This window comes from Triturus cristatus, chromosome 9 (assembly GCF_964204655.1).
Source record: "Triturus cristatus chromosome 9, aTriCri1.1, whole genome shotgun sequence".
In the NCBI taxonomy this organism is placed as follows: Eukaryota; Metazoa; Chordata; class Amphibia; order Caudata; family Salamandridae; genus Triturus; species Triturus cristatus.
In genome coordinates, this window is record NC_140592.1 from 730,979,163 (window position 1) to 730,997,928 (window position 18,766).

At 44.9% G+C, this 18,766-nt stretch overlaps 1 protein-coding gene across 5 annotated transcripts in view; it reads right to left on the reverse strand.

Moving 5' to 3' along the window:
• Nucleotides 1-18,766, reverse strand: part of BSCL2 (BSCL2 lipid droplet biogenesis associated, seipin) — a 137,426-nt gene that overhangs the window by 83,554 nt on the left and 35,106 nt on the right. For 2 of the 5 annotated variants that reach the window (XR_014968733.1, XM_085625943.1), the window contains exons 2-6: nt 11,507-12,248; nt 11,344-11,425; nt 7,608-7,751; nt 7,149-7,283; nt 6,095-6,192 (exon numbers count right to left, since the gene is read on the reverse strand). Coding sequence is in view for 3 of the 5 variants with exons in the window: in XM_085625943.1 (XP_085482069.1) it covers nt 6,095-6,192; nt 7,149-7,283; nt 7,608-7,751; nt 11,344-11,425; nt 11,507-11,718 (671 nt within the window). In the remaining 2 variants the exon portion in view is untranslated. Of the gene's footprint in view, nt 1-6,094; nt 6,193-7,148; nt 7,284-7,607; nt 7,752-11,343; nt 11,426-11,506; nt 12,341-18,766 lie in introns of those variants that run through there. The other 3 variants (XR_014968734.1, XM_085625944.1, XM_085625945.1) reach the window with 3 other exon arrangements.

Consider the following 18,766-nt stretch of genomic DNA (forward strand, 5'->3'; position numbering starts at 1 on the left):
CTGTAAAGAAGATTTGGGCAACGGGAGGGACGAACTCAAGCTGGACAGCCTAAAACAAATAAAGCCAGCAAATAGAAAAAAAGAAAATGTGATTTACAAACCACAAAGCCAATGGTTAGCAACGAGCGGAATGCATTTCCCAGGGAAGCTTTCTGAATATCCCCAAGATATTGTTAGCAAGCCAGACAGCAGCGCTGGTAGGCTTCAACCTAAAATCAGCTACTAAAATGATGTGTCATTTTGTGAGAAAAGGCCACCATGAAAACGATTTCCATTGGTTTGTATTAGAAAAATGTAAACTTAAGAAAAATGATCTGGTCAAGACCAACAAGATTTGAACAGAGATGGGTCTATATGCTCCACACAGACTCGGAGGTTCTCAATGATGAAATACCCTGGTCATAGATTGGGTAGATGGGATGATCTCCTTAAGATTTCACTCAAGATGGATATGTTCACTAGAGATACCTTAAGGCACCCTTTCTATAATGGTTTTTATGGGGGGTCCTCTGGACAACACTATCCATGCAAGTACGACTGCATCACAGCATGGAAGGAAGAATACTCGTAAGACTACCACTACGTTGAGGGCAGATCTGCGAGCATAGCCCGGCCACGTTTGGGAATCCATGACCCTAATGAGGATTACGTTTTTATGTCAAAACAGACCAACAGGGTGGCACAGACATAAGTACAGGAATGGATTCAAATATTATGATGAGCCAATAGAGACTTCACTCGACCAGGAGTGTTTCGGTGCTATCAGGTTCTAACGGGCAGTGGCATACATAGAATTAAGAAGATCACGAAAGGGAACCATTTCTCATGTTCCACTACCATTATGGAACCCAGACCCCTAATCATGATTCCACTGGCAGTTTATTGCCACACGGGACGATTGCCCTATTAAATTATAAAATCATCAAAATAACACTGCTAGTAGACCATGACGACAGTAGGGCTGAGTTTGCACTAACAATAAATCAGAAGTGTGACAGTCATAAGCAAAAACTATCATAGTCCCACAGCATCCGGATGCCGGGGGAAAAGACGCAGTATGTGGCTGTGATGCATTACACAATTTTGTGCTCTCCGATAAAAATACCAGCGGACACCAGGCTCGGGAGCAGGAGATGAAGTGCACCGCCGGTGGCTACGGTAGGTTACCAGCAAGAACCTGTACCTTGACGAAGTAAGATGGGGGCAATGGAATGGAGGCTGGAATACAGAATATGGGGGCCTGTTTAGAGGGCTTCATGTGTTTATACGCACCCTGAAACTCAATACGGGTTTTCTGAGTTCGCTATGGCCTGATGTATGGTAATGGTATGCATGGATTAATGTCACACAATGTATCTCAGCCCACGTGTGTTTCATACAGGAGGGGTAGTATTGAATTACAGTGCTTTTATCTATGGTTAAAATAGGATCATGACGGAGCTATACTATATAAATTTCATGACGACACCCATAATTGAGTTATCAAACATGTGAAAAAATGGGTGATAAGATACTGCGGTCTCAAATTCAGACACCATCAACCTGCTTGGGGCCAATGAGCAGAGGGTAAAGTATCAACATAGGATTTCTACCACTGCACATTTATAAGTAGAATAATTAAGTATGTAAGTGCCATCTATCAAAAATGGAAAATATGGGTGCCCTTTAGGGTTTGAAACCCTGTTATATAAGACAGAACTAAGACTGACGAAACCCACATCAATTAGAGCACTTGGACTTATGTATGACCCTATAAATAATCTAGTTAAACTGATAGGAGTATTTTGTCACAATCGTATATAGGTTTTGCCTTGACAACGTATGCTCTATACCTCTTATCTAAAAAATAAGATATGACTACAGGAGAGGTTCCTTCCCGATGTGACTGCCTGGTGAAAACTGGACTGTTTTAAGGTAAATAAATGTACTAGTTGTGCATGTTCACCAGTGCGTTTTCCATGTGTGTTTACTGTGCTGTGACTTTTCTTGTGTGCCACGATAGGTGCATTAGAATGAGAAAGATGAGGATTGTCTACATATGAAACAAAAATAATTAAAAGAATGTAATAAAGAAATTATAGTCATGATGTTTTATCCACAGTTGAAGACGGTGGACGGGCAGGTAAGACTTATTGACCTGTTGTGAGTTATATAACATGTGAGGGTTGGACAAACCAGACTAAACCTCAAGAAAGCATTATGCAACAAACAGATAGACTGTAGTTAGAATATAAAGACTCTTGGGAAACAAAAATAAATGGAAATCAGTACTGCCATAAAGAGCAGACCTAGGAAGGACCACTATGTACACAGGCAATGGAGAAAAGCACTCATGAATCTCATGATCTTGTTGGGAAGCAGAGAGCCATACTTAGCTGAAGAGCCGATATAAGCCGGTCCTTCCCATCAGAACCTCCATCAAAACCTAATAACTGAATGCTTAAAATTACTAAATCAACCAGCATGTACGCAAATGAATTTGAGCCGTCAACCATCAACAACAACAAACTCTATAGAGAACCTCCCATTTGGAATCTTGCAGCTTCCTAGGAATTCCCTCCCTTCTAACCCACTCTTCCTCTAAAGTTTACACAGCCCGCCCACTGCTTTGTTTTCCTATGACATATCTAGCAAGAGAAGGAATATCTCTAGAAAAAGATACAAATCTTAAAAACACCCCATAGCGTAAACAGATACGAAGGCATTATAGATTGTCGAGTAGTCTCGAATACACATACAAAGGAGGAAAAGTGTCACAGAAATTCGTATTGGGGACCAGTTTGTCGGCATGGTAACTGAGGGAAAAGAACAAGTGATTTGCACAAAATGCACATTTATCATTCGAAATGCTTATAAGGTGAAATGTCAACACCGGCAGTGAACACCATTATGGTGGCCTTTGCTATCCACTGTCTCAAGGCCATAAAAGTAGCAACAGGAACAGAAAAGAGTAGCTAATTAGTCCAGTGGGTTTAACAGACTGCTTCTCATTTTTACTCAAGTTCATATACTTTCAATGCAAAACAAAAGTCGGTTGTCTCCTGTGGGTTTGCTCCACCCTGCTCTGTAATATATGACAAGCTATTTTTAATGGCCATGTTGACATAATTATGCACAGAGACTATATGCAGTATCTGAATTTATCAGGTGCTGCAAACGTAGGGTGTTGTACGGTTTGAAAACAGGGCCATGAATATTCAATGGTCTGTGCTGGGTAGAAGATAATAACAGAACGGAGAACAAACATTGACAAAGCCAACAGAAAGAGCTTTTTGTTAGCGAAAGTGTTTGGTAAAAGAAGGTAGAGTGTGCGTATTGCCTCCCCATGGTCCTAGAAACAAACTCATAAGGACTTCAGATAGTTAAAGCTGTCTGATGTAAGGCCCCAAAAAAAGATAACTGAAGGTGGGAAACCCTATCGTAACAGCAAGACTTTCAAAGCATAAAAACAGCAGCTTCCAGTGCACACAAACCAATGAAAACCAGAGAAGCAGTGAGGAGCACAACTGCTCTGTGAAAGGGGAATATCCCCACAAACGTAATGTTGAGTCATGGGGTGCACAACTTTGTTCTGCAGGTTTGGGACACAGGTAATGGGTCTCACCATTAGGAAGTAGGGCACCTCAGTGGTTGGGCCAAATTTAAGAGAAGGGAGGAGCACATTCTCGCTCACCACGTTCATTTATCTCATACATTCTTATGTTGCCTTATATACAAGAACATTATGCCTCGGGGGCTCACTGCACGCACACACATTGTCTGAAGTGACATGGTATCTAATCATTGCTTTATCTGGCTAAGGGTTTATGTGCATTCCGTTTCACATGGGCCAGTGTACATATATGCAGTCACACGTGGGATAGTGTGCATGCACACCAACAAGTATGACAATTTGTGGGTCAATTTAGTCTCACAGGGCCCAGTGTACAACCACTTTGCCTTATATGGCCTAAGATGCATTTACATTTCATCTTAAGTGGCTAATGATGCATACTCATTGTCACATTTAAAGTATATTTAAATGTCATTCCATTTGGGCCAGCACGTATGAACAGTCTGTCTTAATCAGTCATGTGAATATGCATTCTCTCGAACATGACCCAGTGCATCTGCCGCCTTAGGGGGAAGAGATAAGAATACCTCAGCTCAGAAGGGTGTTAAAGAAATGGCCTAAGGGGATAAACCCTGGAATCTGATGAGCTTCTGCTTAAATTTTACACCCTATATGCAAAAATATTGACTCCAACCCTCGCAGAAATGGAAACGAGGCAAGGCGACAGAAGGAACTATCTCGATTGCTGTCTGAATCAATAGTGGAGGCCATTCCAAAGGACGAAAGATTTGTCATAGGTTATTGCCTATCAGCTGCTCTCAATGCTTAACGCGGACTCTAAGCTGCTTAATAAAATTCTGGCCAATAGTCTGCTTCCCCACATGCAGACTATTATCCACCTGTAGCAATAAGGGTTCATTCCTGGATGGAACGCAACCTTTAATATCGGGCGATTGCTGAGCGGTTTGGAAGCACCCACCAGTATTACCAAACTTGCAGTAACCGTTACTATTGATATCAAAAAGGCTTTAAAAACTCAAGATTGGCTCTACGTCTACGAAGTGATGAACACAATGAGTCCAGACTTCGGGTTTCATCACTGTCTGTAACTCCTACACACTAAACTTCTACCACATAGTCTGGGACTGCCTGGACCTCCGGACTATTGGCGGCAGCTCATATGTTTGCACCATGAGGCCACAGATAAGAAATCTGAGTGCACGGCGGCCACTTGTGTGCTGGGTATGCACCCTCGACCGGAAGGCAAGAAAGCTACTAGCACGTTTATAAACCTGGCTTTGGTCTTAGTCAAAAGACAAATAAATAGCCATGGGGTGAAAGAACAGACAACCTCCTCCTAGTGGGACGTGGTAGCAGGAAGTACAAAAGTGGGTGGGGTATGCAAACACACTCCCCCATACGGAAGAACGTAGTGGACTGAGAAAACCCAAGCTAACCGAGGCGTGGAATGCGACCCTAGCAGATTTTGAGGAGGAGGATGCCGAGAGAGAATGGTGTGGGTGAGACGTTGAATATTCATACCACACCACTTTGTAATTTTCCACCTCCAAAGAGAATGGTGATGGCGCCTTCTGTCGCTTTCCCCATATTCGGTGCATGCCTTTGTCCAGGAGAAATGCAGGAGGGTGGTACAGGTTCGATATTGAGGGCGGAGACAACCTGAAAGTGGCTGATAGGATGAGACTTTAAAAATGTCAAAGGTCTGAAAAGGGAACCAAGCAACGGAATAAGTGAGGTTTCACAGTTTGTTCGGTATCTTTTTTTATACAGTCTGTTATTAGTGCTTCCTTCTAGGTTGGTTATTTTGTGTTCCTCATTGCTTGACGAGTCTCAACTTTGACCGATACAGTGAGAACAAAATGCTGTTGAAGTGGCAGCCTTTACGAAAACTGCGGACAACTGAAAAGCAGTTGACTCTGCTAGCAAAGGGAACCTTCCGAAAAGGTTTGTATATAACCGGATATTCATACATGTGTAAATTTGTGCTGTAAGAAAAGCAGGTAAGCATTAACAACCCGGTAAAAACTCTATAACTCAATAAAATTAGGTTTAAAAAAAAAAACAATGCATAGGTTTATTCTGACTAACAAGGCTCAGTGTACATACACACTGTTCAACGTGACCGAGTTCATGACCTGTACATCTGGTATGGCTCTTCAGCATTCATGCACACTGTCTCATGCAGCCAAAGGTAAACGGACATTCTCTCACATTTCACATTGTCCATTTTTACAAACACATTTCTTCTCACATTTGACCTTGTGTATATGCCTTCTGTCTCAGATGGCCCAGACCCACTGTGTATGTGGCTGAGAGCTAGGCATCTTCTGCCAATTAAATGTCTGTCTCTTCGGAGGCCTCGTTTACATGAAAGTTTTTCTTTGCTTAGCCACCAATACATGCGTATTCTTGCCCCTTGCACAATACAATGCGCAACAACATGTGAGACTGCACATCTATTAGACATCATTCTCAGGGAAGTCTCCCTCGGCCGCACTACTGAGAGGACTTAGGACCTACCGTAGGCCAGTGAAATGCGCATGGATCTTGAGCTGAGCGGAGTAGATCTCTATACGTTTGCTCTGTATCTCAATAATGGCTCCCAGCGTTGGCACATACTGCAAAATAACAGCACTGTGAATTAAACAGCACAAGCCCAGAAAAGAAGGGAAGAAACTCTAGAGGGATAACTAAATGTAGCGACTTGTGAGAAAAAAATGCATGGACAAAGCCAGAAAGTATGCTAATGTATGGCGTGAGGTTTTGCATGTGCAAAACAAGAAAACATCAAACCTACAGCACAGACAAAAGCATTAGAAAAATGGATCCTACAACTTCCCTCAGATTCCAAACTGTTCACCAACTGATTATATACATGGTGGCCATAGAGTGACAATAATACAGTATTGGCAATACTGTTCCATGATGACCTCCATGTTTATAATCAATCAGCAAGTGGTGCAGCAGCACTGGGGTGCAGGTACTCACAAAAGCAGCTGAGAAATGGTTGCTACCGAAAATAAAGAACACTTTATTTCCCGGTAGCATCCCATTTTTCTAAGCGCTCACTCTCCATTGCTGCCAGGAAGCTTGCCTACTAATTATGTTTACATAATAGTCCTTCATACATTTCAATAAATTGGGAGGGACACATTTAAACAACCACAGAAAAACAATGAGACTAAAATACTAATTTGGGCTGTTCTACAAGAGGATTGACAATGTCGCAAGCCAATGGTGGAAGGTTCAGTAGCAAAAGCATCCAATGGCTGAAGACGCTGACCCAATGCCCCTTAAAGTAAATATAAAATCACAACACAACATGTTCAGTATGACTAGCACAAGCACCATACATGTCGAAACTAAAAGAGGGGATAGACACATCCCTACGTGGGTGGGGGAGTGTGGCAGTGCCAGGTGTCGAGCAAGGGAGAGAGAACAGAGAGAGGAGAGACTGCTACATGCCCAAGAACACGCAACCTCAGAAATTAATTACACGTGCAACCCCTTCACTCTGTACCAAAAAAGGCTTGCATGCTATTTATTATGCTAGTGCAGCGACAATGTCCCTCACCGAGTCCTCCTTGTAGTCTGAGTACAGCTCCACCTCAACTACTTGTTTCTGCTCCAGGAGCCCGAACAGGAAGAGGCTGGCAAAGGATAGCGTGTCGACGATTTGTAGAAGTTTTGACTTGTAGTGCAGCATGGCCTGCATCGAGAGCAGAGGAGACAGCTCAGGAAAAGCGAACTGGACGATTATTGGCATTAACAGTCCACAAACCAGCTGCCTCTCCTAACACTTTTTCACTTTATGCTTATCTTTAACCCTGTACAGTGCTTCACTGTCTTAGCTTTTTTCGTACTATAAAATTACCACCTTTATACATACATGCATGCATACAAAGGGTGGGCCTGATGTGGAAAAATGAGGACAGGGTACCCCATAGTGTAACACAGAAAGGCATTGTATGTATACAAACACTACAAGACATCTGGCATCTATGTAGACACTAGTCCTAAACCGTGCACCTACCGAGCGTGCAGCTGAAGAGATTATGCTTCCGCCCCGGGTGTAGCAGGAGATGGAGACCATGAACATGCCAAGGTTCTGGTTCACAGGAGACTCTGGCATGTCCAACTCTAGTGCAAAGCGGTAAGGCTGTCCATACATCAGCACCTGTAGTGAAGGGGGGACATGACATCAGCTACCAAAAGAGGAGCATTAAGTGCTAAGAAGGGCGAGAGGGCATCAGAAATGGGGAGCCAAGGCATAAGGTACCACCAAGTGATCCACTGCATCAGGCATGAGGGACGCAGGTGGTTATGTGCCAAGGCTGAGAGGGTGGAATCAGGTACCAAAAGGGTGAGGCAATGAACCACGTACCAGTGAGCAGGCAGGGATAGTGCACATGAAAGAGTATGGAAAAGTGTTATCAAGTACCGTTCAAGGAGGTAGGCATGGGGGGAGGGGGTGGAGAAGGGGCGGGAGTGGGGTTACTTGGTACCAAAAACGTAAATGGGGGCAAGTGTGAAGAGGTTACTATACAGGCGAGAACTATGGTAGAGAGAGGATTTCAGGTACCCCATCAATAAGACTGTAGGACAGATGAAAGAAAAATCACCTGTGGTTTGGCCTGGAGATGACAACCAGGGGCAAATTAAAGACCCTAACCATAGGCAATACCTGAACTCTGGCAGATCCTGAGACACCATGACAAATTTCAAAACATTAATTGTTAGAGGGGGGATTTACTTCTAATCTAATAACTTGCACGATACACTATTTTAAAGACAGACAAATCAATTTTATTACGCGTCATTCATCAGAAAATCAAATACATCCGGTCTCTTTTTTAAGTCAATTAGAAAGCTGCTTTCTGCTCCATCAAGAAAAAACGTTATTCGAAATGACTGTAGATTACTTGCAAAGTCTCAGCCACTGGCAATTGCTCCAGGCTGAATTCCAGTCTAATATTATTTTGCCAATGTGCCACTCCACAATGGGAGTAACCATACAAAAATCAGTGTTGGTCTAATTCCCAATAGCAGTCCAGCCTTAACTGCATGCAATGTCTCCTCTGAATGAGAACACATGCAACCTCAGACCAGTCCCAATCTTGTTGGGCCTCGTCAGAGATGTGAACTTTGGATCATATTGCACAACGAGCATGGGACCCACAAGTGGCCATAACCCTGCTCTTAGGGCACCAGATTTAAAAAAACAACAAAAGGGCAGAGCCATGTCCGATTTGCATTTGGCTGCTCCCCATCTGGAGGGCGTAGGGGGGTAAAAAAGCCAATGGCCTGGAATGCAGCCCCGAATAATTACCAGTGGCTGAAATTAAATCAAGCATTTGACATATAATTTTCTTGTTTGCTAACAGCGATCGGTATAGCCACTGTCCTGCAAGAACAAAGCCTATCCTGGTTTACTGTGCCAGTTACTAGACTGGTAAACTAACCTAACAAGTAACACAACGAACATACTGATTGAGCTCAGTGGCCAAGGCTTCGTAATCAACACACTACATATGTGAAGAAATGTAATTACAAATAATTTCTTGTAAAAAAAAAATATTATATACCTGATCTGAGAGCAAGCAAGCCACATAAGTGGTATAAATCAAGTAACAACTCAAGTTCCAAACTCATTTCAAATCAGGGTGAAACCTCTCAGATATGCATGAACGACTACCCATACTTTAGAAATAACAAACAGCACCATTTGACCACCCATAATACTTATGGGCTTCTCTATGGGTCATCACCTGCCTCCATCACTAGGAACCTGACAGAGCAGAATATGTCCATACCGCCATCTACCTGCATATTTGCATCTATACCTCTCCAGCATTATATAATCTAGAATGGTTTACCACCAGCATGCCAGCTAAATCTTAAATTAAGAATAAAATAAAAAAAATCTTACTGCACACTAAGATTATCAAGAGCAATATCACTTAATTCTGTGCAGTAAAGTAAATTAACATTCAAACACACTGTCTAAAGATGTGTTAGAATAGCCCCTGCATGGTCCCTGGGGACCTGCACCTCTACTATAGCAGAATTGCTTACATTCAACCTAAAATCAGTGTGCACTTCTCCAAAAGAGCCATACGCTTTGCCTCAAAACCTAAATAACTATACCTCTCCTTAAAGGCCTCACATCCAGCCTGTAAATGTAGACACCGGCACAACTCCAAAAAGGCATTAAATCTTCTAACCCTAACTACCAGCAATTCTCATACTGTATGTCACACTCCGCCTCTACCCCCTCATACTGGGTCTAACACTTGTGCTACAACCATAGACAACTCTTCTCATGAAGAAAAAACACTCATCCTCTAACCATATTTATTTGTTCCACTCATAAATAGCCTATGCATCGAATCCTAAACACCAACACCTCTCAAAGGGATTAACACATGCATGTACATATTTGGGACTACTTAAGAGGAGGGGGGGGCTTTTGAAAAAACAAATTGGGTCTCGTAAGTCCCTTATTTGCACTGACGTGGAGGAAGACACTAACATTTTTTGTCTTGTCTAAATAGGGAGTTTTGGCATCTGTGCAACACCAAGTCTTGAACCCAGAGACCAGTAGTTGTCTTCAGAGGTCTCACATCCTAGGCAACTCCTGGTAACCCGCAACCCTCCTAAAAGGCCGAAGGAAGATTCTAGAGTGCTTAAACACAAAGAAAAAAGTAGTGCCTAAATAATGAGCAGTTGAAGAACGCAAATAATACATCCATACTCCAGTGAAGAACAAACCACCCGAAGAGGAGGGAAGTCTAAGGCAGATGACCAATAATAAACAAGCAAATGAGAGTGACAATGAGCCCAACCAATTGTACACAATGGGCAGAATCTAAGCTCACTACTCGGAAACAATATGATTCACAAGAGCCTCTTTTAGGAGAGACCTAGAAAGGATAAAACATTTTAGGAAAGGTGATTATTGATGACTGAGCAGGTTACTTTTTTGGAAGGTAATGAGGGAGACCCGTTCCAAATGAAGATTCTCCTTTCCTAGAGCAGGCATAGATTGTAGCACATGGGGCCAGTACCCCAAATAACACCTATCAACTAACCCACCATAAACTGCTCAATCTTTCACTTTTATGGGATCATCATCCTCTTAAACATATGGCTTCAACCTAGTTTGGGGGGCGGGGGACAGGTTGACATTCAACATATGGCTTCTACCTAGTTTGGGGGGCGGGGGACAGGTTGACATTCAACATATGGCTTCTACCTAGTTGGGGGGGGGGGGGGGGGGGGAAGAGACAGGTTGACATGAATACTCCAGAGCAGGGTTCCCCAACCTTGAGCTGCTTATGTTCATTCAATGCAACTCATCCTGTGCTACTATTATCATTAGTATTGTTAATAGTGACTACATCAGAAAAGAATAAATTAGTGTTCTTTGGCTTTGTCTATTTGAAGTGCCTCTACATGGATAATATATATCAGCTTCAATGCCACTGGCACCAAGGTAATATTAGCAATAGTCTCCAATGTTGTATAATTCAGTCAAATATTGGATTTAAGTATATTTTGGAAATTATGAGTTTTTAAAATACAAACATTTTTATCTCAAAACACACTTTTAATTTTGATATGCATATAGTAATTTAACCAAGCAAAAACGTCTAATTTAGGAGGCTGGGCTGCATACAGAAGAGCTGCTCAGAAGAGGTAGCTCACGAGCTACTGGTTGGAGAAGCCTGCTCTAGAGCAGTGGATGCTGCCACTCGCTCAGCACTCACCGGGTCGCGCCCGTTCCTCAGCAGGGACACGTTGGCGACGGGGAAGGAACAGAGCTCCAGGCCTACGGTGTCGCAATCCGATCTGGGGAAAAAAGACACCAAAGGACAGTCAGCAACTATGACCAAGACCGCTAAGGGCAGCCTGCACATAACTGGGCCTCACCTGTAACCGTAGTGCACGGGGGCCGCGTGCCGCACCGTGGGCATGTAGGAGTAGTAGAAGCTGCCGTACAGGAAGATGGACACCCAGAGCAGCAGGATCACCACGCACACTAGGATGGCGACCTGCAGCACCATCCGGCGAATGTGCACAATAGCCAGGCCGGCCACCTCCCGCGCCAGGAGCAGCAGCGGCAGCGCCGGGGCGGTGTCCATCTTGCAGCGCCGCCGCCGCCGACTGACGAGGACAGGTCACTGCACGCGGCTGAAGCCCGACTCAAGCCTTCCCCGGCTCCTCAGCTGCGTTAATCACTGGGATGCGTAACGTGTCATGAGGGAGCGCGCTGGTCACGCTGCGGGCCGGGCTGTGGGGAGCAGACTGTCACAAGGCATCGGGGCTCTGGGGTGTGGGGGGATCCGCTGGCACACACCCAGCTAGGCCAGAGTGTGTCCGACGCCCCGGCGAAGGCGGTGCAGTCTCGGTTCTTTTCACAACTTACTGTTCTGGCCACCGACCCGCTGCGACTTATGCTGCCGATCCCCAAACCCTGGGAAGTAGGCCCATAGTGAGTCGAGGTAGGCCTCCGGTCTGAGGATGATGAAGGGCCGGTCTCGCAGGGGCGGAGAGGGTACTATCGCCGTGCTCTTGCGATCTGCTTCAGTACCAGTACACCCTGGGCGTCTGTGTCCTCGAGGTAAACAGGGCACAATAGTTTCTTAAATGGTCGGACTCCAGAGCCCAGGCCCTGCAAATAAGAAATAAAGAAGCCTTCAGCATAGGATACATGGCTTAGGAGTAGTACAGGGAGCAACACCACCTAGAAATTACCAAGCAACACTCAAAACATTCCCCGCACCACGTACAAGGCCACAACAAAACACTACATGATACTGTAGCCACACATTGCCAAGTCCAAAACAAATCTGCCACCCTAATAAATCGCAAGTTAACACAATTACAGTCCAACACCACCCCCACAAATCACTTCCGCCACATATGCACAATGCACTGCCAACCACAGCACTACAATCGCCTCCAAACCATTGACGACCACCCTCCCATACTTAACATACCCATCTCCAACACAACAAATCCCTTTTCGTAAAGAATTGCCAGTGAGACAGTGCAATTTAAACCACCCAATACCATCATAATTCATATTATTAATGATTTCGTTCCTTTTTTCAGTTTGTCAGTCATAAGCATCTTCTGTCCCACCCCATTACGTTTGTAGGTGTCTTAACTGTTACTCACAATATACCTTCTTTCACATTTCAGAATATGCTGACAAAAAAAAGCTGCTTACTAGCATTGAGCCGTTGTTATTGGGTACGTATGCTGTGTCGGTACTGATGTTTGCCACTGCTGTTCCATACACAATACTTCAGTGGGATTTGCATACCACCTTATACCACTGACATGTCGGGTGTTCTCCCAGGAGATCAAAAGATACACTGTTTATGGAGTTTAATTTCGAAAATGTCTTTCTGGTATTGCCTGTGTGGTGAACCCTGCCTTGTATGCTTTGTATCTAGTCTCTATGCTGCCCGTGTCTATGCTGCCCATGAGGTAATGTAGAACCCTGCCATGCAGTAGATTTGACAATTCATGTTGAGGACTTATAAGGGCTATGACTGACCTGGTGTCAACAGCCTCCTGGTGGAGTGCTATTAAATGTAGCTTAGTAAATCAAATTAAAGGTACAATTACACATGGATTTCTTTACTTCATAACACTGACAACGAATTGGCTTGGAAGTGAACCTCTTTTTATTAAAATAAAAAAAACATTATTGCCTTTTTAGGTCTCGCCTAGCTATCGCGTAAGCGATCGCTATGCAAGACTATAGTAAGGGGCTCCCAAAAGTGCTCCCAAAAGCGGATTGCATGGCGAGCACGCGCACAATCACGTGCATCGTGCCGCCATGCAATCCGCTTGGCATCCTACTTCAAAGGGTCCACTCCCCCGCCTGGAATGCGCTCTCCCACCAAGCGTGCGTGCCACGCTCCGCCGGGCTTGTCTTGTTTTTTCTGTTTCCTTTGGCCAGTGCTCCCTTTTCTTGGCTCTCTTTAGCCCTATTTCTCCCTACCTCTTATTGTTTCCCCCTCTCTTGTTTTCTCAACCTATACCTTTATCTCTCTGCTCACCTCTATGTTGTTTCCTATTGTCTGCCTCTCTTTGCCCTTCTCTCTCTCGCACTGTGTGCGCATCTCGAGCACCCCGCTTTCTCTTACAATTTTACATTGCCCCTTCTTGCTAGCTGTCTCTCTTTCTCGCACTCCCCAAATTTTTTCAATCCCTCTTCTGTGCTCTCTCTTTTTCAACCCATTCACCCGCTCCCTCTTGCATTCTATCTCTGCCTACATGTTTCTCTCGTTTGCATCTCATTCCCCACATCTCCTTCCGACTCTACCCGTCGCTCACCGTCTATATCTCTCCACAGGCCACATTGTACCAACGAACGCATTTCCCAATAGAGACCGAATGAATGAGTAAAACTCTTAAATAAATCAAGCCCTTAGTATGCTACTCTTAATGCCCCAGCCCCTGTTGCGCTGCTGTCTCGCTCTGCCCTTTATCTTTGACCTGATCTACCAGCTCTTCTTTCCTAAGTTTCTCTCCCTTCCTCCTCTCTCTCTCTGTGTTGCTCTTTGCCTCTCTCTCCGCTCCATGTCTCTTTCATCACCCCGCGCTTTATTGCAGTCTTGCACTGCCCATCTTTGCCTCTCTCGCCCTCAGCCGGCTCCCCCTTCAGTCACTCACTCTCTTCCCAAGCAGCTGGTTGTAAATCCGAGCCCTCTTTGGGACTGCGCTCGGTGCTCCTGCGCCTGTTCACTCAATTGCTCGTGGTTTACTCCGTGATTATTGTCGATGGAATTAACCTTCATTAACCTTTTATTTCCCTCTCCTAATAAGCTGGAGTTTACAGTATTTCGGTTCCGTTCAGTCAGCGTGAGAGGCGTCAGGGCTGCGCGGATGCAGTTGTAGGATGGGTTGACGACCCCTCCCCCATACTAGCCAACGCCACAGCACGCTCCCTCCCACCCCAGCTCAAGGGCCGCTCGAGAGACCCTCAAGGAAGCTGTCAATCCATCCATTGGCGCTATTACCAGATGCAATGGCTTCTTTCTTCCCAGAGGGCAGCCTGACCGGTGCGACCATAGACCCACTCACTGCAATAAGGCGGTCTTTCAGCAGGCTCAAACTAAGTGACCCAACGCAAAATGACGCCTCTCCACCCTACAGAATTGAGTGAGGGGCTCCCTAGACTTCCGTATCTTAAAGATGTATTAGAACGTCCTTTGGCTGAATAGGGGTCCCCTGAATGGTGAGTCCCCTCCCCCGTACATCAGGAGCCGAAGGCTTAGGCTCCTGCTCACACTGAATTTCACGTCAGGATGAATTAGATGGCAGGTCAGGTTGAAGTTGGCACAGTACTAGGTTGCGAGTTCCATCAAGGGCAATCACAAACATCTCAGGTTTGTGGATTCATGGTTCTGCATTGGGGGGGAGAGGGGGTACCAAGCAAGGCTCTTTCTTCTCGGAGTCCATGCTGGCTCTAAGCCTAGAAAGAAAATTCCTAATTTTTGGTTTCAGAAGCATAGTCTTATGCATAGCCCAGTGCACTTACATCAACTGGATAACTTCCTCTCCTGGGAGAGTGAATTTGAGCAGAATGTCTTGAGGAAATTGCAAAAATAGACGTCTGATCCACTAGCAGTTTTCACGTGGTGGCTAACAGAATATGCAACGTGGAACGTAGTGAGAAAAAGATATGCAAGGTCTTTTATGCTTGAGCACTGATGGTGTGATTGAGGATTTCAAGATAAACAAGCATTGGCATAGCCAATAGGTCTCGCCTTTGGAACCTTGTGTTTAGCCATGCAACAGTTGATGTTGTTGCACCAAGTATATTGTGCTGGTTAACTAAACAGGTCCCAAAGGCGAGAGCTATTGGCTATGCCACTGTGCCGTGCCTTAACCCTCACTGCTACCCAGTGCTTGAAATGGAAAAATAGAAGTGCAGGTACTCTGTACCAGAGTACCTGCTTGTTTCTGAGAAGTGCTAGTACTCTCCAATTAAAAGTACAGCATTTCTCTTGAGAAGTGCCGGTACTCTCCCTCTCAAAATAAACAAGCAATGGCATAGCCAATAGGTCTCGCTTTTGGGACCTTATAAGTGTTTAGCCATGCAACAGTTGCATAACTAAATACTTATAAGGTCCCAAAAGCGAGACCTATTGGCTATGCCAATGCTTGTTTGTTTAGGACTCAGGACTTAGTCCAAAGTCCTAAGATAGCTGCTGCCACAATCTTGTTCATGTAGCAGCAGACAATCACATCTCAGCTTGAGATCTATCGGCCCCATGGATCCACTGTGGAGTGAAATATACTAAGTTTTTGAGCCTTAATTGCTCAAAAACTATTGAAGAGCTTGCTCTCTGCCAAATTTGGTGTAATTCCGTTCAGCAGTTTTTGCGGTTTCGCTGTTCAATTTTCCATAGGGAAAACACCTTTTAGGTCCACCCCCTTTTTCTTGCCCCCCACCTTGACGCATCACCCTGAAACTATCCAGGAAGGAGCGGAGGCAGATGAGGTTACGGGGACGTTATAGCTAGGTTCAGATTATACATGTACAAAACCATAGAAATTCAGCAGTTACAGTTATACTTATCTGAAGAAACTATAACTGGTGCCCTAAGGTAACAATAACTCGCGCCCCCAGGCATACACAGTTTTGTCATCAGTAATTTTATTGCAAATGTTGGAGTGATATTATTAATGATGTTGTAGATGATGTCAGGACTGATATAATATGTGGGGTATTTAGCAGTGCATGCCTGGGGCGCAAGTTAGATACTTTAGGGAACGAGTTATAGTTTCTTCAGATAAACATAACTATAGCTGCTGAATTTTTATGGTTTTGTGCCTGTAAAATCTGAACCTAACTAATAATGTTCCTGTAAAAACCAAAAAAAACAACAACAAAAAAAGTGAATTTCTAGTTTCCATTTTTTTTTATGTTAAGCAATATTTAATTACCATACGTTAATCCAACCCCTGCTGCTCACAGCTTCCCGGGCCAGGACCTGATGCTAACGTACTGCAGGCACCCAACCCTGCACCATCCCATAACCTTTGGTCGTGCGTGGCTTGAGGGGCGGCCACAGGATATGGCCTACGACCAAGCCTTGTGGCCAACTCCCCACATGCAGGCAACCGGGAAAGGGTGCACGCAGCCCCCCTCCCCAGGTCGATTTCAGCTCTGGGGACCATATCCCCTTGGGCCCATCCATATGGTAAATGGCGAGGGGGGGGGGGGACATGGCCCCCCCTCCCTGAGACATTTATGGTCCTGGGGAATCCATCCCCCGGGGCCCGGCCACATTCTAAAAGTGAGGGGGGCAAGCACCCCCCTTCCCAGGCCGATTTTAGCCCCAGGGACCCCCTCTCACTGGACACTGAACCTTTAAATTAGAAGGGGGCACGCAGCCCCCCCCCCCCTCCCTGGGCCAATATTGGCCCCAGGGAACCCATCCCCCTGAGCCCAGCCAATTACTGAAAGGCTTCGGCCCCCACCCCCCTGGGACGATTTCAGCCATGGGTCCCCAAGGCCCGCCAAGTCAATAGTGGGTGCCCTGGCCCCATCCAGGGCGCCCAGTGAAATGAAATATCGTATTTAATAGAGCGTACAGCTACTCAAACTAGAGTGTCCTGACACAACCAGTGTCTGGTTGTTGGGAGATTGCAGGGGGAGCACCAATGCCCCGTGGTCCCAGCCAGCCCCCTGCCACTAACGGGAGCCGGCATTGTTCCAACATGCAGGCAGCTGGAAAAAAAATGCTGCTCCCTGCAAGCGGGAGCAATTTTCTTATCTGTTTCCCTGCCTACTTCACAGCGGGCAGGGAAACGGATGAAAAGTCTGCTCCCAACAGACAGGAGAATTTTTAATAATGCCACCCACTGGGAGTAGACTTAGTATTTGCTCTCACTTGGCGGCAGCTTTAAAATATCGCTAACACACCAAGTCCTAGGGGGTGGCTCCCTGGGACATAGTAGGAGCCTGGCCCTGAAAATGGGTAGGTAGATATAGTTAGGACCTATTTTCCATAGGAAATCCGCAACATTCTATTTGGAATAACGTTGGCGCCGATTGACGAATCTTCGCGAATATATACACACACACATACATACTAAATATATATATATATATTCTACTGGCGGTCGCCAGTAGATAGTTATAGTTAGGACCGTGTTTCCATAGGAAATCCGCAACATTCTATTTGGAATAACTTTGGCGCCGGTTGACGAATCCTCGCGAAAATTTCAAAATAGGTGGGGCGCTCCGCTCCTACCCTGAAAGTCTCAGGGGGATTCGTCAAGCGGGGGCTGAGAAAAAAGGGGGGTCCCAAAACGCGTTTTCCCCATGCAATTTTCCATAGGGACCTTTAGTCCAAGGTACAGCTCGAACGGCTGAACAGAATTACTTGAAATTTGGCAGAGAGGTAGTCCTCAGGTCAGGGAAGTGCCTTTTGCAGGTCTGGTGTCAATCTGTTCAGTAGTTCCTGAGAAAATCAAAAGTAAAATCATATATATATGTGGGCGGAGCCTAACCACACATCTCATCCTGAGATCTGATTGGCTGTCAGCACTTCATCCAAGAAGTGTTGGCAGCCATCTTGGGACCAATATACATGATAGCACCTCATTAAAAAGCATTGCAGTTAATAGAAGGTTTTAAGACTTGTTACATTATAAATCATTTGTTGATGGTACCATACTCATTTTAGGAATTGTGGTATGTTCTAAGGTGATTTCACCATGTGAAAAAGCCTTCTGCTGGGATATCATGATTGAGAGAAAAATATTTTCTCATGCTTTTCCCACAGAGGTTTGGAAGGTGATCTATAAGCTAAACTGAGAGCTTATTTTCTGTAAATTCACATTATCTTTCTCAGTCATGTGAGAATGAAGTCTGACATTCTCAGTAAAACATGTACATCCAACAAGGGCAGAGACTGTCAGTTGATTCCTTTGTGTTCTACTGCAGCTTCCCAGAGTGTGCCAAAGAACAACTAGAGCGCTAACAGTCCTACTTATGATAAACATATGGCACACCTGAAGCCATCTTGCTTGGATTAAAGTGGTAACTCTTAAAACATTTAATTTAAAAAAGGAACAAAATGAGGGGGTTCATTTTTCCATAAAAAGTATGATTAGTGCTGCAGAAAGAAAAATTAGGGCATATTTTGAGTGACTTCT